Raw genomic sequence first — 20,819 nt, 5'->3', positions numbered from 1 at the left:
TCTATCAGTTAAATCACAAATTTTGATCAGGAATTGATTGATGTATATAAGGCGTTAGTTACAGATTGATAGATCAAAAAACCGAGTACACGATCAGTCTTGATCAAAATCATTGAATAACTGATAGATGATTGAACGTGACCGAAGCGCTATATGAGTCGGAGGTGTGTTTTGACCTCCGCCGAACCCGCGAGACTGACTCACCGAACCCCTGGGGTTCGGTCGAACCCAGGTTAAGAACCACTGCTCTAATATATATGAATCGAATCTACTGAATTTGCACAAATGGCAAGGTATCAAAGACCAGTCACTAGTTTTGGAACTGAATCCTAATCACATCTGAATAATTCATGTGTACAGTCTGTGACAGCAGTCATATCCTGTGTAACAAGTCTCTTGAGCCTCAGTAGGAGGGTTAATGAAGCTATTTCACAGTTGCAGCCAGTGAAGTTATCTCTCATTACTGAGCTTTGTTGGCTTATCATGTTTATATGCAGGCCTTCACTTTTCCCCTTATTCCATACTTCCTTTGTGCAGAGAGTCACCCATGAGATGGACATGTGCTACAGCAAGATGGGAAGCCTCTTCCGCTGTGGTTCCCACCAGACGCTCTTTGCCAGCCAACTCATGCGGTATGCAGACCTTTATGCTGCTTCCTTCCTCAACCTCCTGTACTACCCATTCAGCTATCTCTTCCAAGCCCCTCTAATGCTGGTAAGTACATATAGGGATCACGCCACATGTCTACAGCAGTGGCATAGTGTTAATAGTCAGGTAGCATTCAAGGGATTCAGAAGTAGATATAATTTTGTCCACAGCAATACCAAGAGGGTCAAAGTACACCAAATTATGGAACAAAAAAGAATACAATGAGCCTCAATGAACCAAGACACTTGGGACATTAGTTGAGTCTTGCAGTCTTTATCTGGCTTCATAAGGACATGGCGGTACTCGAGGGAGTCCAGAGAAGAGCGACTAAACTGATAAGAAGTATGGAAAATTTTGCATACGCTGACAGGTTAAAAATGCTGGGGCTGTTCTCCCTGGAAAAGGAGAAATTAGGTTCTTACCTGCTAATTTACTTTCTTTTAGCTTCTCCAGACCAGTAGAGGTTAATCTTTACGAATGGGTATATATCCAATCATGACCAGCAAGTGGAGACTGAAAACAAAACTGTGGGACAGTATATAATATACTCCCTTTTCTATTTACCTCAGTCTGCCGAATAGCCAAGCAGAACCAAGAACTGGAAAACAGAAAGAAAACAATACTCCGAACAGGAGTAACAACTAACATACCCAAATGCTGTTGGAAAATGCAGAGGAGAAATACCAGAAGGAAAATGTCCCCACAGCTCGCCAGCTAAGCCAGCCGAGCCACAGCCGCTGTTCTTTAATTCTCCCCGGCCCTAGAAAAATACTAGAACCCGCAGCAAAAAACAAAAACTGCCCGCGAAACAGCCCCAACAACAACAACAACAACAGACAGGGTGGGGACCTCTACTGGTCTGGAGAAGCTAAAAGAAAGTAAATTAGCAGGTAAGAACCTAATTTCTCCATCTTTAGCACTCTCCAGACCAGTAGAGGTTAATCTTTACGAATGGGACGTACCAAAGCAGTCCCTCACACGGGCGGGACCCCCGAAGGGCTGACACCAGAACACACACACCGAACACCGCGTCCTGACGCGCCAGAACATCTACCCGAAAGAGTCTGACAAAGGAATACAAGGAAGACCAAACCGCAGCCTTACAAATGTCCACTGGAGGCACGAGCGACGACTCAGCCCAAGAAGCCGCCTGACCCCGAGAAGAATGAGCTTTGAGAAACTCCGGAACGGGCTGCTGCCCCAGAAGAGAAGTGGAAGCAATAGTCTCCTTGATCTAGCATGCAATCGTAGCCCTAGAAGCGCCAGCCCCCTTAAGAGGACCAGTCAGAAGAACAAAGAGATGATTTTATTTCCTGATCTCCTGGGTCCGTTGCACATAAGAGCGAAGGACCCGACCAACATCCAACTTGCTCAGCTGTCTTTGCTCAGAAGAGCCCTCCCAATTACCCAAGACCGGGAGGACCACAGATTGATTGACATGAAAAGGAAAAACTACTTTCGGCAGAAAAGGAAGGAACAACCTCAAGACAACCTGCTCCCTAGAAAACTCCAAGAAGGGAGCCCTACAAGAGAAAACCTGTAGCTCAGAAACACGCCTAGCGGAAGAAATGTCCACCAAAAAGACCGTCTTCAGAGTAAGGTCCTTCAAAGAGCAGCCGCCCAACGGTTCGAAGGGCGGGTGCATCAGAAAGCACAGTTACTTACCGTAACAGGTGTTATCCAGGGACAGCAGGCAGATATTCTTGACTGATGGGTGACGGCACCGACGGAGCCCCGGTACGGACAATTTTAGAGTGATTGCACTCTAAGAACTTTAGAAAGTTCTAGCTAGGCCGCACCGCGCGTGCGCGAGTGCCTTCCCGCCCGACAGAGGCGCGCGGTCCCCAGTTAAGATAAGCTAGCTAAGAAGCCAACCCGGGGAGGTGGGTGGGACGCAAGAATATCTGCCTGCTGTCCCTGGATAACACCTGTTACGGTAAGTAACTGTGCTTTATCCCAGGACAAGCAGGCAGCATATTCTTGACTGATGGGTGACCTCCAAGCTAACAAAAAGAGGGATGGAGGGAAGGTTGGCCATCCCGTCTGGAGAATGCGTCCAGACAATAATGCGATGTGAAAGTATGAACTGAGGACCAAGTAGCAGCCTTGCAGATTTCCTCAATGGAAGTTGAACGGAGGAAAGCTACAGACGCTGCCATAGCTCTAACCTTGTGGCCCGTGACAGAACCTTCCAGTGTCAGGCCCGACTGAGCATAACAAAATGAAATGCAAGCAGCAAGCCAATTGGATAGGGTGCGTTTAGATACAGGATGACCCAAATTGTTAGGATCAAATGACAAAAACAGTTGAGGAGATGATCTGTGAGGTTTGGTGCGTTCAAGATAGTAAGCCAGAGCACGTTTACAGTCCAAGGTATGCAAAGCCTGTTCACCTGGATGAGAATGAGGCTTTGGAAAAAAAAAAAAACCCAGGTAGGACGATGGACTGATTAAGATGAAAGTCAGACACAACCTTAGGGAGAAACTTTGGATGTGTACGTAGTACCACCTTATCATGGTGAAAAACAGTGAAAGGTGGATCAGCCACTAGTGCATGCAACTCACTGACCCTCCTGGCAGAAGTGAGAGCTATGAGGAAGACCACTTTCCAAGTGAGAAATTTGAAATGTGCTGTGGCCAAAGGTTCAAAAGGAGGCTTCATTAAAGCGGAAAGAACCACATTGAGATCCCAAACCACAGGAGGGGGCTTGAGAGGTGGTTTCACATTGAAAAGGCCCCTCATAAATCTAGAAACTAAAGGATGAGCCGAGAGGGGTTTTCCATGAACCGGCTCATGAAAAGCAGCAATGGCACTAAGATGATTTAAGGCCAGAGTCAGACAAGGAAAGAAGATAGTCCAAAACCAGTCCCACTGCTAGAGACATGGGATTATGGTGATGTAAGAGGCACCAGGAAGAAAACCGAGACCACTTCTGTTGATAACACTGAAGAGTGGCCGGTTTCCTGGAAGCATCAATGATAGAACGGACAGGCTGAGAAAGGAGAGAATGAGCCGAAGTCAGCCCGAGAGAAACCAAGCTGTCAGGTGCAGAGACTGCAGGTTGGGATGCAGAAGGGACTGTTGATGCTGAGTAAGCAGAGAAGGAAACAGTGGAAGAGGTATGGGTTCCCTGGAACTGAGTTGAAGTAGAAGGGAGAACCAATGTTGCCTGGGCCACCGTGGAGCGATGAGAATCATGGTGGCTCGTTCCCTCTTGAGCTTGAACAATGTCCGCAGCATGAGCGGTAGAGGGGGAAATGCATATAGGAAGAGACTGGTCCAATCCAGGAGAAATGCATCGGGCGCCAGACGGTGAGGAGAGTAGAGTCTGGAGCAAAACAGGGGCAGCTGATGGTTGTGGGGAGCTGCAAAAAGGTCCACTTGAGGAGTGCCCCATTGAGCGAAAATGGACTGAAGAGTCGAGGGATCGAGAGCCCATTTGTGAGGTTGGAGAATTCTGCTGAGATTGTCCGTTAAGGAATTCTGTTACCCTTGAATGTAGACAGCCTTCAGGAATAAGTGACGAGCGGTCGCCCAAGACCAAATCCGTTGGGCTTCCTGACACAACAGGCGAGAGCCCGTTCCTCCCTGTTTGTTGATGTAGTACATTGCAACTTGATTGTCTGTGCAAATGGGTAGTACTTGAGGAAAGAGAAGATGTTGAAATGCCTTGAGGGCATAAAACATCGCTCGGAGTTCCAGGAAATTGATGTGGTGTTTCTTTTCCTGGGCAGTCCAAAACCCCTGAGTTCGGAACTTGTTCAAGTGAGCTCCCCAGGCGTAGGGGGAGGAATCTGTGGTGATGCGGAGGTAGATGGAACAGCAGACCTCTGGATAGATTTGAAGATGTCAACCACCAAAGAAGTGACTGTCGAAGAGACGAGGTCACAGATATGTGTTGTGAACAAGGATCCGTCGCCTGGGACCATTGGTTCGCTAAGGTCCATTGAGGAGTACGCAGGTGGAGACGTGCGAAGGGGGTGACATGTACTGTCGAAGCCATGTGCCCCAATAGCACCATCATGTGATTCGCAGAAATGGTAATCTGTTGAAACACCTGTCGACAGAGATGAAGGATGGTCTGAAGGCGGTTGGATGGAAGAAATGCCCGCATCAGAACAGTGTCCAGAATGGTTCCAATGAATTGAAGTCACTGGGTTGGAATGAGGTGCGACTTGGGTAGATTGATTTCGAAACCCAACAGTCGAAGGAAGTGAATGGTCTGGTTGGTGGCCAGCAGAACCGCCTGAGGAGAATGAGCCTTGATCAACCAGTCGTCCAAGTAAGGGAAAACCTGAAAATTGTGAGAGCGGAGATAGGCCGCTACTACAATCAGGCACTTGGTGAATACCCTGGGAGAGGAGGCCAGACCGAAGGGTAGCACCTTGTACTGATAATGGTTTTGATTGATGAGAAAGCGTAGATATTGCCTGGACGCCATATGGATAGTAATATGTGTGTAAGCCTCTTTCAGATTGAGGGAGCATAGCCAGTCGCCCTGAGAGATGAGAGGGTAGAGGGTGGCAAGTGAGCAAGGGACATCAACGCCTTTGTGAAAGCTTCAGGTTTGAAAACAATAATACATGCAAAATGACACCAGCGCAAGGTTTTTAAAATTATAACCAAGATTTATTGAATTATTGTTTCTATTTTTCCATATTAGATCAAAACAACAGCATCATTGCTTAACGTTGCGCTAATGGGAGATCGTCATTGTGGCCCAAAGGCTGGCCTTCTAACAACGGTCTCGTTTTTCTAGCTCCAGAGTTTCTATTATATACTGTTGGCTTTTCGGTGACATCATCATCATAATAGCCAATAACAATTTTATGGGTGGTCTTAAAAGTTTAGACAAAGGAAAAAAGAAATCCCTCCATGTTTCCATGTTTAAAGTTTAGAACAGTACATTTGATTTCTGAATTAACATTATAACATATTCAAAAGAATTCTATAATTATTAACAGGGTGCTGAGAAATTCTCAACCTCTCCTTAAATTGACAGTAACTTTAGTCTGGAAGAGGAAAGCTGACAGCTTCATGTTACACACAGTGATAAGCATGGGCTTCCAATGCCCCCCTTCCTATTCTGGAGACTGAAGCAACAGTCTCTGACTCTAATTACTCCCAGATGTTGCCTCAGGATTTTCCTTAGTGTCTCTTCAGGTTTAAAATATATAAAATATGTTTTTTCAAAGCAACACAGTCATACACTTCATTTATACTTTGCTTCATTCACTCTTTGCTTGGCCAAACTTTCATTCATTCAATAAATCATAACTTTCATTCAAAACTACATCCAATTCAGTTTGGGGCACGTTATCCTTCTTTACCAGTCTAAAGCAAGCACATCTGGTGTTACGAGGCTGGGAGCTGGGAAAAACTCAGAGAGGACAAAGAAGGCAGAAACTAGTCACTGGTAAACACAAAGAACCCAAAATGGATTCCATGTAATCCTGATTTCCACCATGATTTGGCTCAACAGCAAAGTACATACACAGATATTATTATGCTTTCCCTTATATTAATCCTTAGTGTATTTTTCTCTGGCCTTAGCTACATTATATTTAAATTTTTATTCACCTGTTTTTCCGTACGCTTCTATTTGGGCGCGGTCCTTAACTAACACAGAATTGTATCTAACTAGAATTACCCAGAATCATACGAAAAACTGGCCTTTTGTAGAAAAAAACTCCACAAAAAAATACTGCACTTATCATGTCCTAACATCCATTCCCATTTCCGTCCCATAACCAGCCACGAGCCACTACTCACAAGAGAGAGCATTTTGAACTTCTCCTTGACCAAGCATTTGTTGAGATCTCTGAGATCTAATATAGGTCTGAGGTCTCCGGTCTTTTTGGGAACTAGAAAGTACCGGGAGTAAAATCCCTGACCTCTCTGATCTTGAGGAACTTCTTCAATGGCATTGAGAAGAAGGAGGGATTGAACCTCTTGAGCTAGAAGGAGGGACTGAGACTTGTTGGAAGCAGACTCTTTTGGCAGGCCTAACGGCGGAGGAGTCTGAAAATTGAGGGAGTAGCCGTGGGCTATGATAGATAGCACCCACTGGTCGGTGGTGATCACTTCCCATCGAGTTAGAAAGATGTTTAGTCGACCTACTATAGGTTGCGGAAGAGGACATGAGGGAGGAAGACTGGCAATGCCCTGGAGAAGCGAGTCAAAAGGGCTGAGTCGGTTTAGGCTGAGCAACAGGCTTCATGGCAGGCGGCTGTTGTTGACGAGCCTGTTGTTGTTGCTGCCTTTGCCTCCGAGGCTGAGGAGGATGAGGCTGAATCGGCCGAGCAGAAAAACGCCTCTGATAGGACATCTGCTGCCTGAAAGGACGAGGAGGAGGAGGTTTCTTTTTGTTTTTCAATAAAGTATCCCACCTCGTCTCATGAGCAGAAAGCTTCTGAGTGGTGGTATCCAGAGATTCACCAAACAGCTCATCACCCAGGCAGGGAGCATTGGCAAGGCGGTCCTGGTGGTTCACATCAAGGTCTGAGACGCGAAGCCACGCCAATCGTCTCATCGCTACAGCCATAGCAGTAGCTTGAGAGGTCAGTTCAAAAGTGTCATAGATGGAACGGACCATAAACTTCCTGAGTTGCAAGAGACTGGCAGTGCATTGTTGAAAAGCAGAAAGCTTGCGGTCAGGAATATATTTCTGAAAAGTGGCCATCTGCTGGGTAAGATGTTTCAGGTAAAAGGAAAAGTGAAACGCATAGTTACCTGAACGGTTGGCCAACATAGTATTTTGGTATAGTCGTTTACCAAATTTATCCATGGCCTTGCCTTCTCTGCCAGGAGGGACAGAGGCATATACACTAGAGCCTGCAGATTTTTTGAGGGTTGACTCCACCAGCAAAGATTCATGTGGAAGCTGAGGTTTGTCAAACCCTGGGATAGGAATAACTTTATAAAGTGATTCTAACTTCCTTGGAGCTCCTGGAATTGTGAGAGGAGTTTCCAAATTTTTATAAAAAGTTTCCCTTAATATATCATGAAGGGGTAACTTTAAAAATTCTTTGGGAGGTTGTTCAAAGTCCAAAGCCTCCAAGAATGCTTTTGACTTCTTAGAATCAGATTCCAAGGGAAGAGAAAGGGTGTCTGACATTTCCCTAAGAAATTTGGTGAAGGAAGAGTGCTCCGGCTTACTAGCAGGATCCTGCACCGATGGATCAGCCTCATCCGATGAAAAATCCTCCCCGGTACCGAGGGGATCATCAGAGTCATCCCATAAATCAGGGTCCCGTACCAATGGGAGAAGGCCCTGAGACAAAGGGGTAGAGGATTCGGTACGCCTGGTTTTGCGTACCGATTTGCCTGAACGCATCGACACCGTACCCGGTGACTGTAAAACGGGACGGGCGTCGGTAAGCGGTACCGGATCAGAGGCCGAGTGAGCCGTACGTCGAAGAGACTTAGGCTCCGCCGATAAGACAGGCATAGAAATAGAAGAGGCAGATTTAAGCGGTGCCAATAACGTCGATGCCGATAACATAGGCTGGTCGACTATCGGTACCGCAGGCTCAGTGGATACCAACACCGGAAGGTTCGGAGTTAGCAGAGCCGGGAGCAGGTGTTGTAATTGCTCCTTAAGCTGGACCTGAAGGATGGATGCTATACGCTCATCCAGAGACGGTCCCGATGGCACCGGTACCGCTATTTTCTTGCTCGGTACCTGCGGTGCCGTTCGACGCTCAGGCGAAGTCGATGCCGATGAAGAGGCAGTGACTTCTATGGGAGCGGAGCGTTTGCGGGGCCGGCGCGCAGCCTGCAGGACTTGGCTCACTGCTTGTTCGACTGGCGGGCCGAGAACAGAAGGGGATGGCTTCTTAGCCGGCTTACCTGAAGGGTGCGACACCAAAGAGACCTCTTGCGGTGTCGAAACCACCGGTGCCGATTTGGAGGAAGTCGCCGGAGTCGACGTCGGTGGAACTTCCATAGCGGTACCGAAAAGAATCCGCTGTTGAATTTGGCGGTTCTTCAAAGTTCTCTTTTGAAGAGAACTACAGCGGGTGCACGTTTCTGCCCTATGGTCCGGACCCAAACATTGAAGGCACCACTTGTGCGGGTCAGATAAAGAAATAGGGCGTGCACACTGCTGACACTTCTTAAAACCCGGAGAAGGGGGCATGAAGGGAAAAACGGCAGTAGCAAAATCGAAGCCCGAGGCTTCGATGGTGCCAACAGGCCCCGCCGGGGCCGACTGAAAAAAGTCAAAAAATAGACTTTTGTTTTTTTTTTTGTTTTGTTTTTTTAAGGAAAATAACAAAAGAAGAAAAAGTGAATAAATTCACGAGAAAAATTACGCAAGCGGGAAGGCGAAAAAGAGAGTCCAACAGCCATTGGAAACACGCGTCTTCTTAGCTCCGCGGAAACTAAGAAACTGGGGACCGCGCGCCTCTGTCGGGCAGGAAGGCACTCGCGCACGCGCGGTGCGGCCTAGCTAGAACTTTCTAAAGTTCTTAGAGTGCAATCACTCTAAAATTGTCCGTACCGGGGCTCCGTCGGTGCCATCACCCATCAGTCAAGAATATGCTGCCTGCTTGTCCTGGGATAATAGAGAGAACCAGGCTGAGATTCCAAGAGGGAACAGAGGACCGCACGGGAGGCCTGAGCACCTTGGCTGCCCGCAAAAAGCGAATCACATCAGGAATGGCTGTCAAACGCTGACCCGTCACAAACCCCCGAAAGGCTGACAAGGCCACAAGCTGAACCCGGAGAGAAGCCGAAGCCAGGCCTCTATCCAGGCCATCTTGCAAGAACTCTAGGATGTTAGGCACAGAAACGCGAAGAGAGACCACTCCCCACACCTGGCACCACCCCTCAAAGAAGTGCCAAATCCACACAGAAGCCTGAGAGGTAGAAAGCCTCCAGGACACCAAGAATGTAGAAATCACCCTATCTGAATACCCCTTCTTACCAAGGCGACCCCTTTCAAAAGCCAAGCCGTAAGACAGAAGGGAGACGGGTCGAACATGGGAATGGGACCCTGCGTCAGAAGGTTGTCCAAGGGAGGCAGAGGAAGAGGATCCGCCACCAGAGTGTCACCAGATCTGCGTATCACGGATGTCGAGGCCAATCTGGAGCCACCAGAACCACCAGACCCGGATGGCGAACAATGCGGAGAAGAACTCTGCCCACTAATGGCCACGGAAGGAACATGCACAACAGCTCCTCTGTTGGCCATGGTTGAACCAGAGCATCCAGACCCTCGGCCAGTCCATCCCTGCGACGACTGAAGAAGCGGAACACCTCGGCAATGCCACTCGTGGCCGTCAGGTCCATCAGGGACTGATCCCAAGCCTGCATTATCAACTGAAAAGCCACAGGGCTGAGACACCACTCTCTGTGATTTAAGATGTGACTGAGGAAGTTCGCCTGAACATTCTCCACCCCGGCCATGAGAGAGGCCGAGAGGTCCAGAAGGCGTGATTTCGCCCCAAAGAATGAGCCGAGCCGCCTCCTCCGCCACCTGAGCACTCTTGGTGCCTCAACGATTGACATAAGCCACCGCTGTGGCATTGTCAGACCGGACTCTGACCGACTTGCCCATCAAGAGGGAGCGGAAGGCTAACAGCGCCAGAGGGACGGCTCTGGTCTCCAACATGTTGATCGACCAGGACGCCTCCTCCATGGACCAGGTGCCCTGAGCTGAGTGACCCTAGACACTGAGCCCCCCCAACCGAGGAGACTGGCATCCGTGAGAAGCACCGTCCACTGCGATAGATCCAGACTCATCCTCTGGACCAGATGAGAGGTCTAGAGCCACCAAAGAAGACTGCAGCGCGCCAAGCCTCGCAGAGGGACAGGGACCTCCAAACTGAGCCTCTGGGGTGACCATCTACGGAGCAGAGCATACTGAAGAGACACATGTGGGCCTGCGCCCACCTCACAACATCCAGGAACACTGCCATCGACCCCAAGACTTGGAGGAAATCCTGCGCCCGAGGACACCGGGACGCCAAAAGAAGGCGAATCTGAGATTGCAATTTGCTTACTCGGGCCTCTGGAAGGAAGACCTTCCCCAAGGAGGTGACGAACAGAACCCCAAGGTACTCCAGATGCTGAGCGGAGACCAACCGACTTTTGGAAAGGTTGACCACCCAGCCCAGTGACCGGAGAAACTCAACCACCCGAGCCGTAACTCGGGCGCTCTCCTGCAACGACTTTGCCCGAAACAACCAGTCATCCCAGAAGGGGTGCACCAGAATGCCCTCTGACTGCAATGCCGCCGTGACGACCACCATCAACTTGGCGAACGTCCGGGGAGTCGTGGCCAGGCCCAAGGGAAGCACACAGAACTGATAGTGCAGACCCAATATCGCAAAACAAAGAAAGAGCTGAGGAGAGGCCCGAATGGAAACAGGCAAGTAGGCCTCCGCCAGAGCGAGAGAAGTCAGGAACTCCCCCGGCTGAACCGCCAGAAGGACAGACTGCAGTGTCCATGCGAATAAAAGGGAATTCTGAGAGTCCTGTTGACCTCAGTTTAAACCAAGGATGGGCCGAAAGGTCCCCTCCCTTTAGGGCCCCATAAAGGAAATGGCGTACCAGCCGATACCGCACTCCTGAGGGGACACTGGACAACTGCTTTGAGATCTAGCAAGCGCTGAAGGGACTGGCGAAAGGCTAGCGTCTCCCATGCCACCTGACATGGAGAGGCTAGATATGATCCGGCAGAGAGCGGGCAAAATTCAAGTACATAACCGTCCCGCACCACCACCAGGACCCACTGATCGGACGTGATCTTGGCCCACTTGGGAAACAAGTTGCGAAGCCGGGAACCAAAGGGGGCGCCGGCAAAGAGACATCGCGCAGGACGGGCAGCAGGGGAACCGGGGGGGAACTCCCAGCCCCTCGACGGGCCCCCTGAAAAGACTGCATGCGCTAAGCCAACCGACCCCGGGGAAAAACCGGAAGCCTGGAAAGAAGCAGTCCCATGCCCCAGGCGAAACTTGCGAAATTCCCGCAGACGCCCCCGGGCAATGCCAACCCGAGATGCCGGGCGGGCACGGTCCTCAGGCAGACGGGGCACCTCAGAGTCCGTCAGAGTCTGAACCACCGGATCTAAGTCCTCTCTAAACAAAAAACAACCCCCGAAAGGGAAATTTTGGGAAGTTCAGTTTTGGACGCGGCAACCGCCAACCAAGCGCGAAGCCACAAGGTACAGCGTGCGGCCACCAAAAGTCCCAGACTTAGCAGCACCAAGTCACAAAGAACAACCGAGAGGAACGAGGCAGTCATCTCAAACTTCACCACCTCCTGATCCACTAAGGACCAGTCATCAGACTCACGATCCAGGACATGCTCAGACCACCGAAACACGGTGCGAGCCACCAGCCCCACACAAATAGCCGCCTGGACCCCCAAGGCAGAGACATCAAAATTATACTTAAGAAGTGTCTCTAACGCACGCTCCTCAGAGACCCTAAGAGCAGAACCGTCCATAACAGGCACGGTATGCCGCTTAGGAAGTGCCGAGACCACCGCGTCCCCCATTGGTGAAATTAAGGTAGCCCTATCCCCCTCCGGGATGGGATACCCATGAGCCAAGGCGCACACCAAACAAAACGGCGCCCGTAGGCCACTGCGCCAACACAAAATCCCGAAAATCCTGACGCACAGGAAAAGAGCGGGAAACAGGACAGACCCCCTGAAGCAGAGAGGCCCCCATACGCGGGGTCTCCGGTGGCGCAACTTCAAAAATGCAGCACCAAGGAGACCTGCTACATCAGGTCTAAAAGCTCATCCCTCTGAATAAAAAGCGCACCACGGCCGCATCTGCTCTGGAAGACGGGAAACCTGCCGCCCCGCTGCCAGCGGGCGTCCCCTCTAGAGGATCCTGGAAGCCCGCCAAAGCAGCCAGGTCCTCAACCATGCCAACACGCTCCTCCGACCACCAATTCGCAATCCAAGCGCTTGGATGAGGGAGGAGGAAGAGGGGATGCCAAACGAAAAGAGGGAGGCAAAGCCATAGGGGGCGCAGAGGGAAACCACCCCCGAAACCCCCCAGGTGCACGTGGGACCCCCAATTGTCTGCACAAAGAAATAAATTAAATTGGGGACATAAAACCCCTTGGGGTCCCCAGGGACTCCCTGCCCCAGCAGGGGTCCCTGCTGAAACCTGCCCCTGTGTTTGCAATACAGGGGGAAGGTCACCTGAGGTTGCAGACAAAATGGAGGGGCCAGACAGAGAAAATGGCGAAGTTTCCGCCAAAAATGCTCCCTCCATGGCCTGTAGCGGCTAAGAAGGCTGAACAGTCCCAGCCGCTAAAACCGGCAAGTCGGCATCAGCTATCAAAAAATCAGCTGAGAGGGAATCCTTCGGGGAATCCCTCCGTGGGCGGTTGGGGAAGACCGGGCTTCCCCACTGCTCCCAGCCGACTCGCGAGGCACCATCGGCGAGGAGCTCTGGGCGCCTGCAGCCGCTGCCGACGGAGCTCCACTACCTCACCGGGCCAAACTACCGATTTCAGTCCGGCCGCAAGTGCCTCGCGGCTGGACCTAATTGTGTCCCACTCCCCCGGAGAAGGGCACAATTGCTCCATACGCGACCTAGCTAGAAACAAAGTGCCGGTTAGAAGAAAAAATACAGTAAAAAACACTACCTCAGGATTTTTTTTTTTTACAGAACAGACTCCACAGGCTCTCAAAGCAATATGTCTTGCTTGATTTAGGGGGCAAGGCTTACTGCTGAGGCTCCTCTAAAAAAATGTGGGGAGGTGGAAGAAGTGGGGGGAGGGACCCCGCTCGAGACCCGCCGGGTTTGACACCCCTGAGGTCGGACGGACCCCCAAACAGGGCCCGCCCAAGCTCTGTCCGGCCAAAAACAGGGACTAGAAACCCCCTAAACAAATTCCAACAGCCCTACCAAGGGAGATGGGTACAGATCACTCAACACCTGCTGGAGACTGAAAGAAGACTGAGGTAAATAGAGAAGGGAGTATATTATATACTGTCCCACAGTTTTGTTTTCAGTCTCCACCTGCTGGTCATGATTGGATATATACCCATTCGTAAAGATTAACCTCTACTGGTCTGGAGAGTGCTAAAGAAGAGGAGACTTAGAGGGGACATGATAGAAACCTTCAAAATCCTAAAGGGCATAGAGAAAGTGAATAAGGACAGATTCTTCAAACTGTGGGGACCCACAATCACTAGGGGTCACTCGGAGAAATTGAAAGGGGACAGGTTTAGAACAAATGCTAGGAAGTTCTTTTTTACCCAAAGGGTGGTGGACACATGGAACACGCTTCCGGAGGAGGTGATAGGCCAGAGCACTTTACAGGGGTTCAAGGAAGGTTTGGATAGGTTCCTAGAGGATAGGGGGATTGAGGGGTACAGATAGAACTAGAGGTAGGTTATAAAAGTGGACAAAAACCACTTCACAGGTCACGGACCTGGTGGGCCACCGCGGGAGCGGACCACTGGGCGAGATGGACCTCTGGTCTGACTCAGCGGAGGCAATTTCTTATGTTCTTATGTTCATCACAGCTTCTAGGAGGGAGAGGGGTCTGCTGTACATTGGCAGCTCCCAAGCGCTTGATGAACAGAATGTTTGTAGAAAATGACAGAGTGGGATTAAAAAAAAATCTGTATCCAGATAAATTAAGGAGAAATTAGGTTCTTACCTGCTAATTTACTTTCTTTTAGCTTCTCCAGACAAGTAGAGGTTAATCTTTACGAATGGGTATATATCCAATCATGACCAGCAGGTGGAGACTGAAAACAAAACTGTGGGACAGTATATACTATACTCCCTTCTCTATTTCCCTCAGTCTGCCGAATAGCTAAGCAGAACCAAGAACTGGAAAACAGAAAGAAAACAATACTCCGAACAGGAGTAACAATTAACATACCCAAGTGCTGTTGGAAAATGCAGAGGAGAAATACCCGAAGGAAAATGTCCCCACAGCTCGCCAGCTAAGCCAGCCGAGCCACAGCCGCTGTTCTTCAATTCTCCCCGGCCCTAGAAAAATACTAGAACCCGCAGCAAAAAACAAAAACTGCCCGCGAAACAGCCCCAACAACAACAACAACAGACAGGGTGGGGACCTCTACTGGTTTGGAGAAGCTAAAAGAAAGTAAATTAGCAGGTAAGAACCTAATTTCTCCTTCTTTAGCACTCTCCAGACCAGTAGAGGTTAATCTTTACGAATGGGACGTACCAAAGCAGTCCCTCTCACGGGCGGGACCCCCGAAGGGCCGATACCAGAACACGCTCACCGAACACTGCGTCCCGATGCGCCTGAACATCTACCCGATAATGTCTAACAAAGGAATGCAAGGAGGACCAAACCGCAGCCTTACAAATATCCACTGGAGGCATGAGCGACGACTCAGTCCAAGAAGCTGCTTGACCCCGAGTGGAATGAGCCTTGAAAAACTCCGGAACAGGCTTCTGTCTCAGAAGATAAGCGGAAGCAATCGTCTCCTTGATCCAGCGCGCAATAGTAGCCTTAGAAGCGCCAGCCCCCGACGAGGACCCGCCAGAAGGACAAAGAGATGATTGGATTTCCGGAACTCCCGGGTCCGCTGCACATAAGAGCGGAGGACCCGACCGACATCCAACTTGCGCAGCTGCCGTTGCTCAGAAGAACCCTCCCGACCACCCAAGACCGGGAGGACCACCGATTGATTGACATGAAAAGGAGAAACTACTTTCGGCAGAAAGGAAGGAACAGGCCACTCCGTCAGAGTCTGAATCAACTTATCCAATTCCTCCCCAAACAAAAAAGACCCCCGAAAGGGAAATTTAGTAAGCTTAGCTTTGGACGCAGCATCCGCCGCCCAAGCGCGCAGCCACAAAATATGCCGCGCGGCCACACCAAAGGCCATAGACTTAGCCGAGATCCACACCAAGTCATATAGAGCATCTGAGAGGAACGAGGCAGCCATCTCAATCTTTGCCACCTCCTGATCCACCAGAGACCAGTCATCAGACTCCCGATCCAGGACACGCTCAGCCCACCGAAACACGGCGCGAGCGACCCGCCCCCCACAAATAGCCGCCTGGACCCCAAAGGCAGAGACCTGAAAATTTTGCTTAAGGATGTTCTCCAACTTGCGCTCCTCAGAGTCCCGCAAGGCAGAACCGCCCTCAACAGGCATGGTATGCCGCTTAGAAATCGCCGAGACCACCGCGTCTACGACTGGCGATGCTAAAGTAGCCCGATCCCCCTCTGGGATGGGATACAAACGAGCCATGCTGTGTGCCAAACGAAACGGCGCCTCCGGCGTTTTCCACTGTTCCAGTATAATATCCCGAATATCCTGATGCATAGGAAAAGAGCGGGAAATGGAATGGATCCCCCGTAGCAGAGGGTCCCCCACAAGCGGAGTCTCCGGCGGCGCATCCTCAAAACGCAACACCGAAGAAACCTGTTGAATCAGGTCCGGCAGCTCATCTCTCTGAAAAAGGCGCACCACTGACGCCTCTTCGCCGGAGGACGGGAAACCCGACAACCCGCCGCCAGCGGCCGTCCCCTCGAGAGGGTCCTGGAAATCCTCAGAAAGGTCCAGGTCCTCATCCAGACCGACACGCTCCTCCGACCATAAATCCTCATCCCACGACACCCGCGGACGCTTGGACAAGGGAGGAGGAGGAGGGGACGCCACAACAGACGAGAGAGGCAAAGCCGCAGGGAGCGCAGAGGAAACCCCACTCCCCGAAACCCCCTGAGCGCAACCGGGACCCCCAGCCGCCTGAAAATAGACTCTGCACAAGGAAAAAAAGAAATCAGGAGAAAAAACCCCCGAGGGTCCCAAGGGACTCCCTGCCACAGCAGAGGACCCAGCAGAAACCTGCCCCTGTTTTTCCAATACAGGGGGAAGGTCACCTGAGGTGGAAGACAAAATGGAGGGGCCAGACTGAGAAGATGGCGACTTTCCCGCCAAAAAAGCTCCCTCCATAGCCTGTAGCGGCTGAGAAACCTGAACAGTCCCAGCCGCTAAAACAGGCAAGTCGGCATCAGCTGTCAAAACATCAGCTGAGAGGGAATCCCCAACAACCCGACCGTCGGCGGCTCGGGGAATCCCTCCGTGGGCGGTTGGGGAAGACCGGGCTTCCCCACTGCTCCCAGCCGACTCGCGAGGAACGAGGAACTCGCGAGGAACTTACATCGGCGGGGAGCTCTGGGCGCCTGCAGCCGCTGCTGACGGAGCTCCTCCACCGCACCGGCCTGAACACCGCTTGCACAGGCCGGCCACGAGTGCCTCGCGCCTGGAGCACAATGAGCACTTTTTCCCTTTAGAAGTGCTCATTGCTCCATACGCGACCTAGCTATAAAAAAGTGCCGGTTAGATGAAAAAATACAGTAAAATACAGTTTTCTTAAAGGGAAAAAAACCTTCCAGACCAGCACTACCTCAGGATTTTTTTTTTTTTTTTTTTACAGAACAGACTCCACAGGCTCTCGAAGCAATATGCCTTGCTTGATTTAGGGGGCAAGGCTTACTGCTGAGGCTCCTCTAAAAAAATGTGGGGAGGTGGAGGAAGTGGGGGGAGGGACCCCGCTCGAGACCCGCCGGGTTTGACACCCCTGAGGTTGGACGAACCCCCAAACAGGGCCCGCCCAAGCTCCGTCCGGCCAAAAACAGGGACTATAAACCCCCTAAACAAATTCCAACAGCCCTACCAAGGGAGATGGGTACAGATCACATCAACACCTGCTGGAGACTGAAAGAAGACTGGGGGAAATAGAGAAGGGAGTATAGTATATACTGCCCCACAGTTTTGTTTTCAGTCTCCACCTGCTGGTCATGATTGGATATATACCCATTCGTAAAGATTAACCTCTACTGGTCTGGAGAGTGCTAAAGAACACAAATTTATTATAAAAACTTGATTGTAGCTATCCAACTGTACTCAATAGGTGTGTTAGATAGATTGTGAGCCTGTCAGGACAGATAGGGGAAAATGTTTGAGTACCTGAATGTAAACAGCTTAGAAATCCTCCATTGATAGGCAGTATATATATAAAAAATAAAAATAAAATGTAAATGGGACCCAACATGGTCCATGTTTTGGCTACATATGTCTTCCTCAGGAGTCCGAACTTCCAAACATCACATCGACTAGGTTTGGGGCAATATATCAATCCAGGCATCACAAAACTAGAAAACAATGCGCTGAAATATGGACCCCCACCCAAACCTAGCTGTGATGTTTGGAAATTCGGACTCCTGAGGAAGGTATGTGTTATCAAAACACAGACCATGTTGGGTCCCATTTGCATCAGCTCATATCGCCTACATGTGAGTGCAGTTGGACAACTACAATTAAGGGCTCTTTTTACTAAGCTTCGTTAGGGCATTAACGCCCGGAATAGCACGCGCTACAATGCCATGCACGCTAGACGCTAACGCCAGCATTGAGCTGGCGTTAGTTCTAGCCGTGTAGCCCGGGGTTAGCACGTGCTAATTTGCTGCATGTGCTAAAAACACTAGCGCACCTTAGTAAAAGGAGCCCTAAGTCTTTACAATAAATTTGCATTAACTTATCTGGCTTTTAGTGTGGGTATTTTTGGCCCCCTCTGTTTGGCCAGTTTTAACAGAATGCTTGTACCAGTCTTCAAAGGAAGTAGCTTTATATATCTCTTATCTGTGGGATAATTATTGCAATGACTAGCCTAGAAGAGCAGGGTAAGGGGAAAGAAGGAGGATGGAGAATCGGGATCCCCCCCCCATTAATAAAGGCTGTAGTACGAAGTAGGGAGTGCTTCTGATTGAGCTAGAAGCCCAGAATAGTAGAAAAAGATACAGGATGATAGGTTATGCTAGAGCTGAGCTAACCTTTGACCCAGTGCTTTGACCCTTCTAGATGCCACATGAAACAACAGTAGAACACATCCACTTTGAGACGAGTGAATCCAACCTCCTTTTTGGGCACCACATGCACCAACTGGGCTTGTACAGACACCAGGTAAGAAACTGTCTCTAAACTAAACCAGTGCTATTTAACTTATTTATAAATGATCTAGAAATTGGAACTATGAGTGAGGTGATTAAATTTGCAGATGACTCTAAATTGTTCAAAGTTGTTAAAATGCATGGAGACTTTGAAAAACTGCAGGAAGAACATAGGAAATTGGAAGACTGGGCATCCAAAAGGCAGATGAAATTCAATGTGGACAAATGCAAAGTGATGCACATTGGGAAGAATAATCCAAATCATAGTTATCGGATGCTAGGGATCACCTTGGGGGTCAGCGCTCAAGAAAAGCATCTGGGTGCCATTTTAGGCAATATGCTGAAGCCTTCCACTCAATGTGCGGCAGTGGCCAAGAAGAAAAACAGGATGCTAGGAATTATTAGAAAAGGGATGGTTAACAAGACTAAGAATGTTATAATGCCTCTGTATCGCTCAATGGTGCGACCTCACCTTGATTATTGCGTTCAGTTCTGGTCTCCTTATCTCAAAAAAGATATAGCGGCACTAGAAAAAGTTTAAAGGAGAGTGACCAAGATGATAAAGGGGATGGAACTCCTCTCGTATGAGGAAAGACTAAAAAGGTTGGAAAAGGTTCAGCTTGGAAGAGAGATGACTAAGATCCTGACCAGATGCGGCAAGACCCAGAAACTGCAACAAGTATGATGCCAGCCATGGAAACCTAAGATAACTTAAAATACTGTAGTGTTTCTGTACTGTGAATAGATCTATATCCAAAATCTGAAAAAATGTAAACAGAGGAATGTATCCAAATATTTAGTAAACTGTTGACTTATTAAGGTCTCAATTTATTTTGTAAAGAGAGGAATACTTGCCACTGGGTAAAAGCTGTCAATAATAATAAATCCAATCCAATTGCTATAGGTATTAGTGTCAAAACAATTTGACCCATATCAGAAGGTAAAGATCTTAACTGTAACAAATTATTTACTCCTAATTAAGATAAGACATGAGGCAGCCTCATATGTTTCTGCCCTTTATTTTCTTAGAAGCTGAAAATAATACTTCAGAAAGACGGTGAAGAAGGTGATGATGACTGAACACTGACAGCTGAAGTCAACTTGGATCTGAGACACAGCCAGAGCTTCTCCATCCATAAAGGATCATCCGTGATAAAGAAAGGATTGCCAAGGAAGAAAGCTTTATCGCTATGACAACCAGAAACTGTCACAGAGAGCTCACATTCCATAAGGGGTAGTGGGGACAGATAAGAAAATAGACCCTCTCCCACAAAATATAATGCCAATCAACTTTGCAAAAATACTATGACAGAAATAGTCTAAACTTACAGCTTGTCTCCTGCTATGAAGGCAATTGACCGAAGCCGCCATGTGCCAGTGAAAAGTGAGCAGGATGATCTTTGTTTCAGAGAAGTGCAGTAAGACCACATCCGGGAAGGTTTGAAAACAAAACACTGCATAGTCAAAGCAAGACCTGCAGTTAAGAATCATGTGTGCTGTGTCCTTTGATGGCTGAGGAATGATTCCGTTTCTTCTTTTTTTTCAGCAGAGGCCTGAGCTTTGCTGTGTTTAAGTTCTCTTGCATAAAGTTAGAGTTTTTAAACTTACTATTATTATTTTTATAGCACCAGTACCCATGGCACTGGCATCTTTCTTTTGTGTAATCCATATAGAACACTCCTAGAAGAGGGATTGTGTTTAGAGAAGCTTCACATGGTAGCTCAGGACAAAGATAGAAGTTCACCGAGTTTTTAGGCTTTCAAACATTATTAGAACTCCCCATCTTTTACTGAAAACATAACAGCTAGGAATGTGAGCATTATATAGAACTGACCAGCATGAAGCAGTATAGGGGGCACCATACAAGAACTGGTCAGTATCTCTTATCATGTCCCACAGCTCCCTCTGATACTCTACTACAAAGATCTGCACACACATCTTTGCTAATGCACCTAATCTTTGTCCTATAGCAGTGGTTCCCAACCCTGTCCTGGAGGAACAACAGGCCAATTGGGTTTTCAGGCTAGCCCTAATGAATATGCATGAAGCAAATTTGCATGCCTATCACTTCCATCATATGCAAATCTCTCTCATGCATATTCATTAGGGCTAGCCTGAAAACCCGATTGGCCTGGTGTTCCTCCAGGACAGGGTTGGGAATCATTGCATCCTAGCTATGTATATCAGTGTGTCTCCCCCTCCTTCCTCCCCAGACAGCTCTGCCACTTCATACCTCAGTCCTACCCTGCAGTATAC

At 49.1% G+C, this 20,819-nt stretch overlaps 1 protein-coding gene across 5 annotated transcripts in view; it reads left to right on the top strand.

Moving 5' to 3' along the window:
- The window catches only part of LOC117363070 (cytosolic purine 5'-nucleotidase-like), a 189,691-nt gene extending 169,676 nt beyond the window's left edge, over positions 1-20,015 (top strand). For all 5 annotated transcript variants that reach the window (XM_033950316.1, XM_033950314.1, XM_033950317.1 and 2 more), the window contains 3 exons: positions 538-714; positions 18,475-18,576; positions 19,593-20,015. In XM_033950316.1, the coding sequence (XP_033806207.1) occupies positions 538-714; positions 18,475-18,576; positions 19,593-19,643 (330 nt within the window). In that variant the 3' untranslated portion in view covers positions 19,644-20,015. The remainder of the gene's footprint in view (positions 1-537; positions 715-18,474; positions 18,577-19,592) is intronic.
- Positions 20,016-20,819: the final 804 nt, after the last annotated feature.

This window comes from Geotrypetes seraphini, chromosome 6 (assembly GCF_902459505.1).
Source record: "Geotrypetes seraphini chromosome 6, aGeoSer1.1, whole genome shotgun sequence".
In the NCBI taxonomy this organism is placed as follows: domain Eukaryota; kingdom Metazoa; phylum Chordata; class Amphibia; order Gymnophiona; family Dermophiidae; genus Geotrypetes; species Geotrypetes seraphini.
This window is presented reverse-complemented; position numbering and strand designations above follow the sequence as displayed.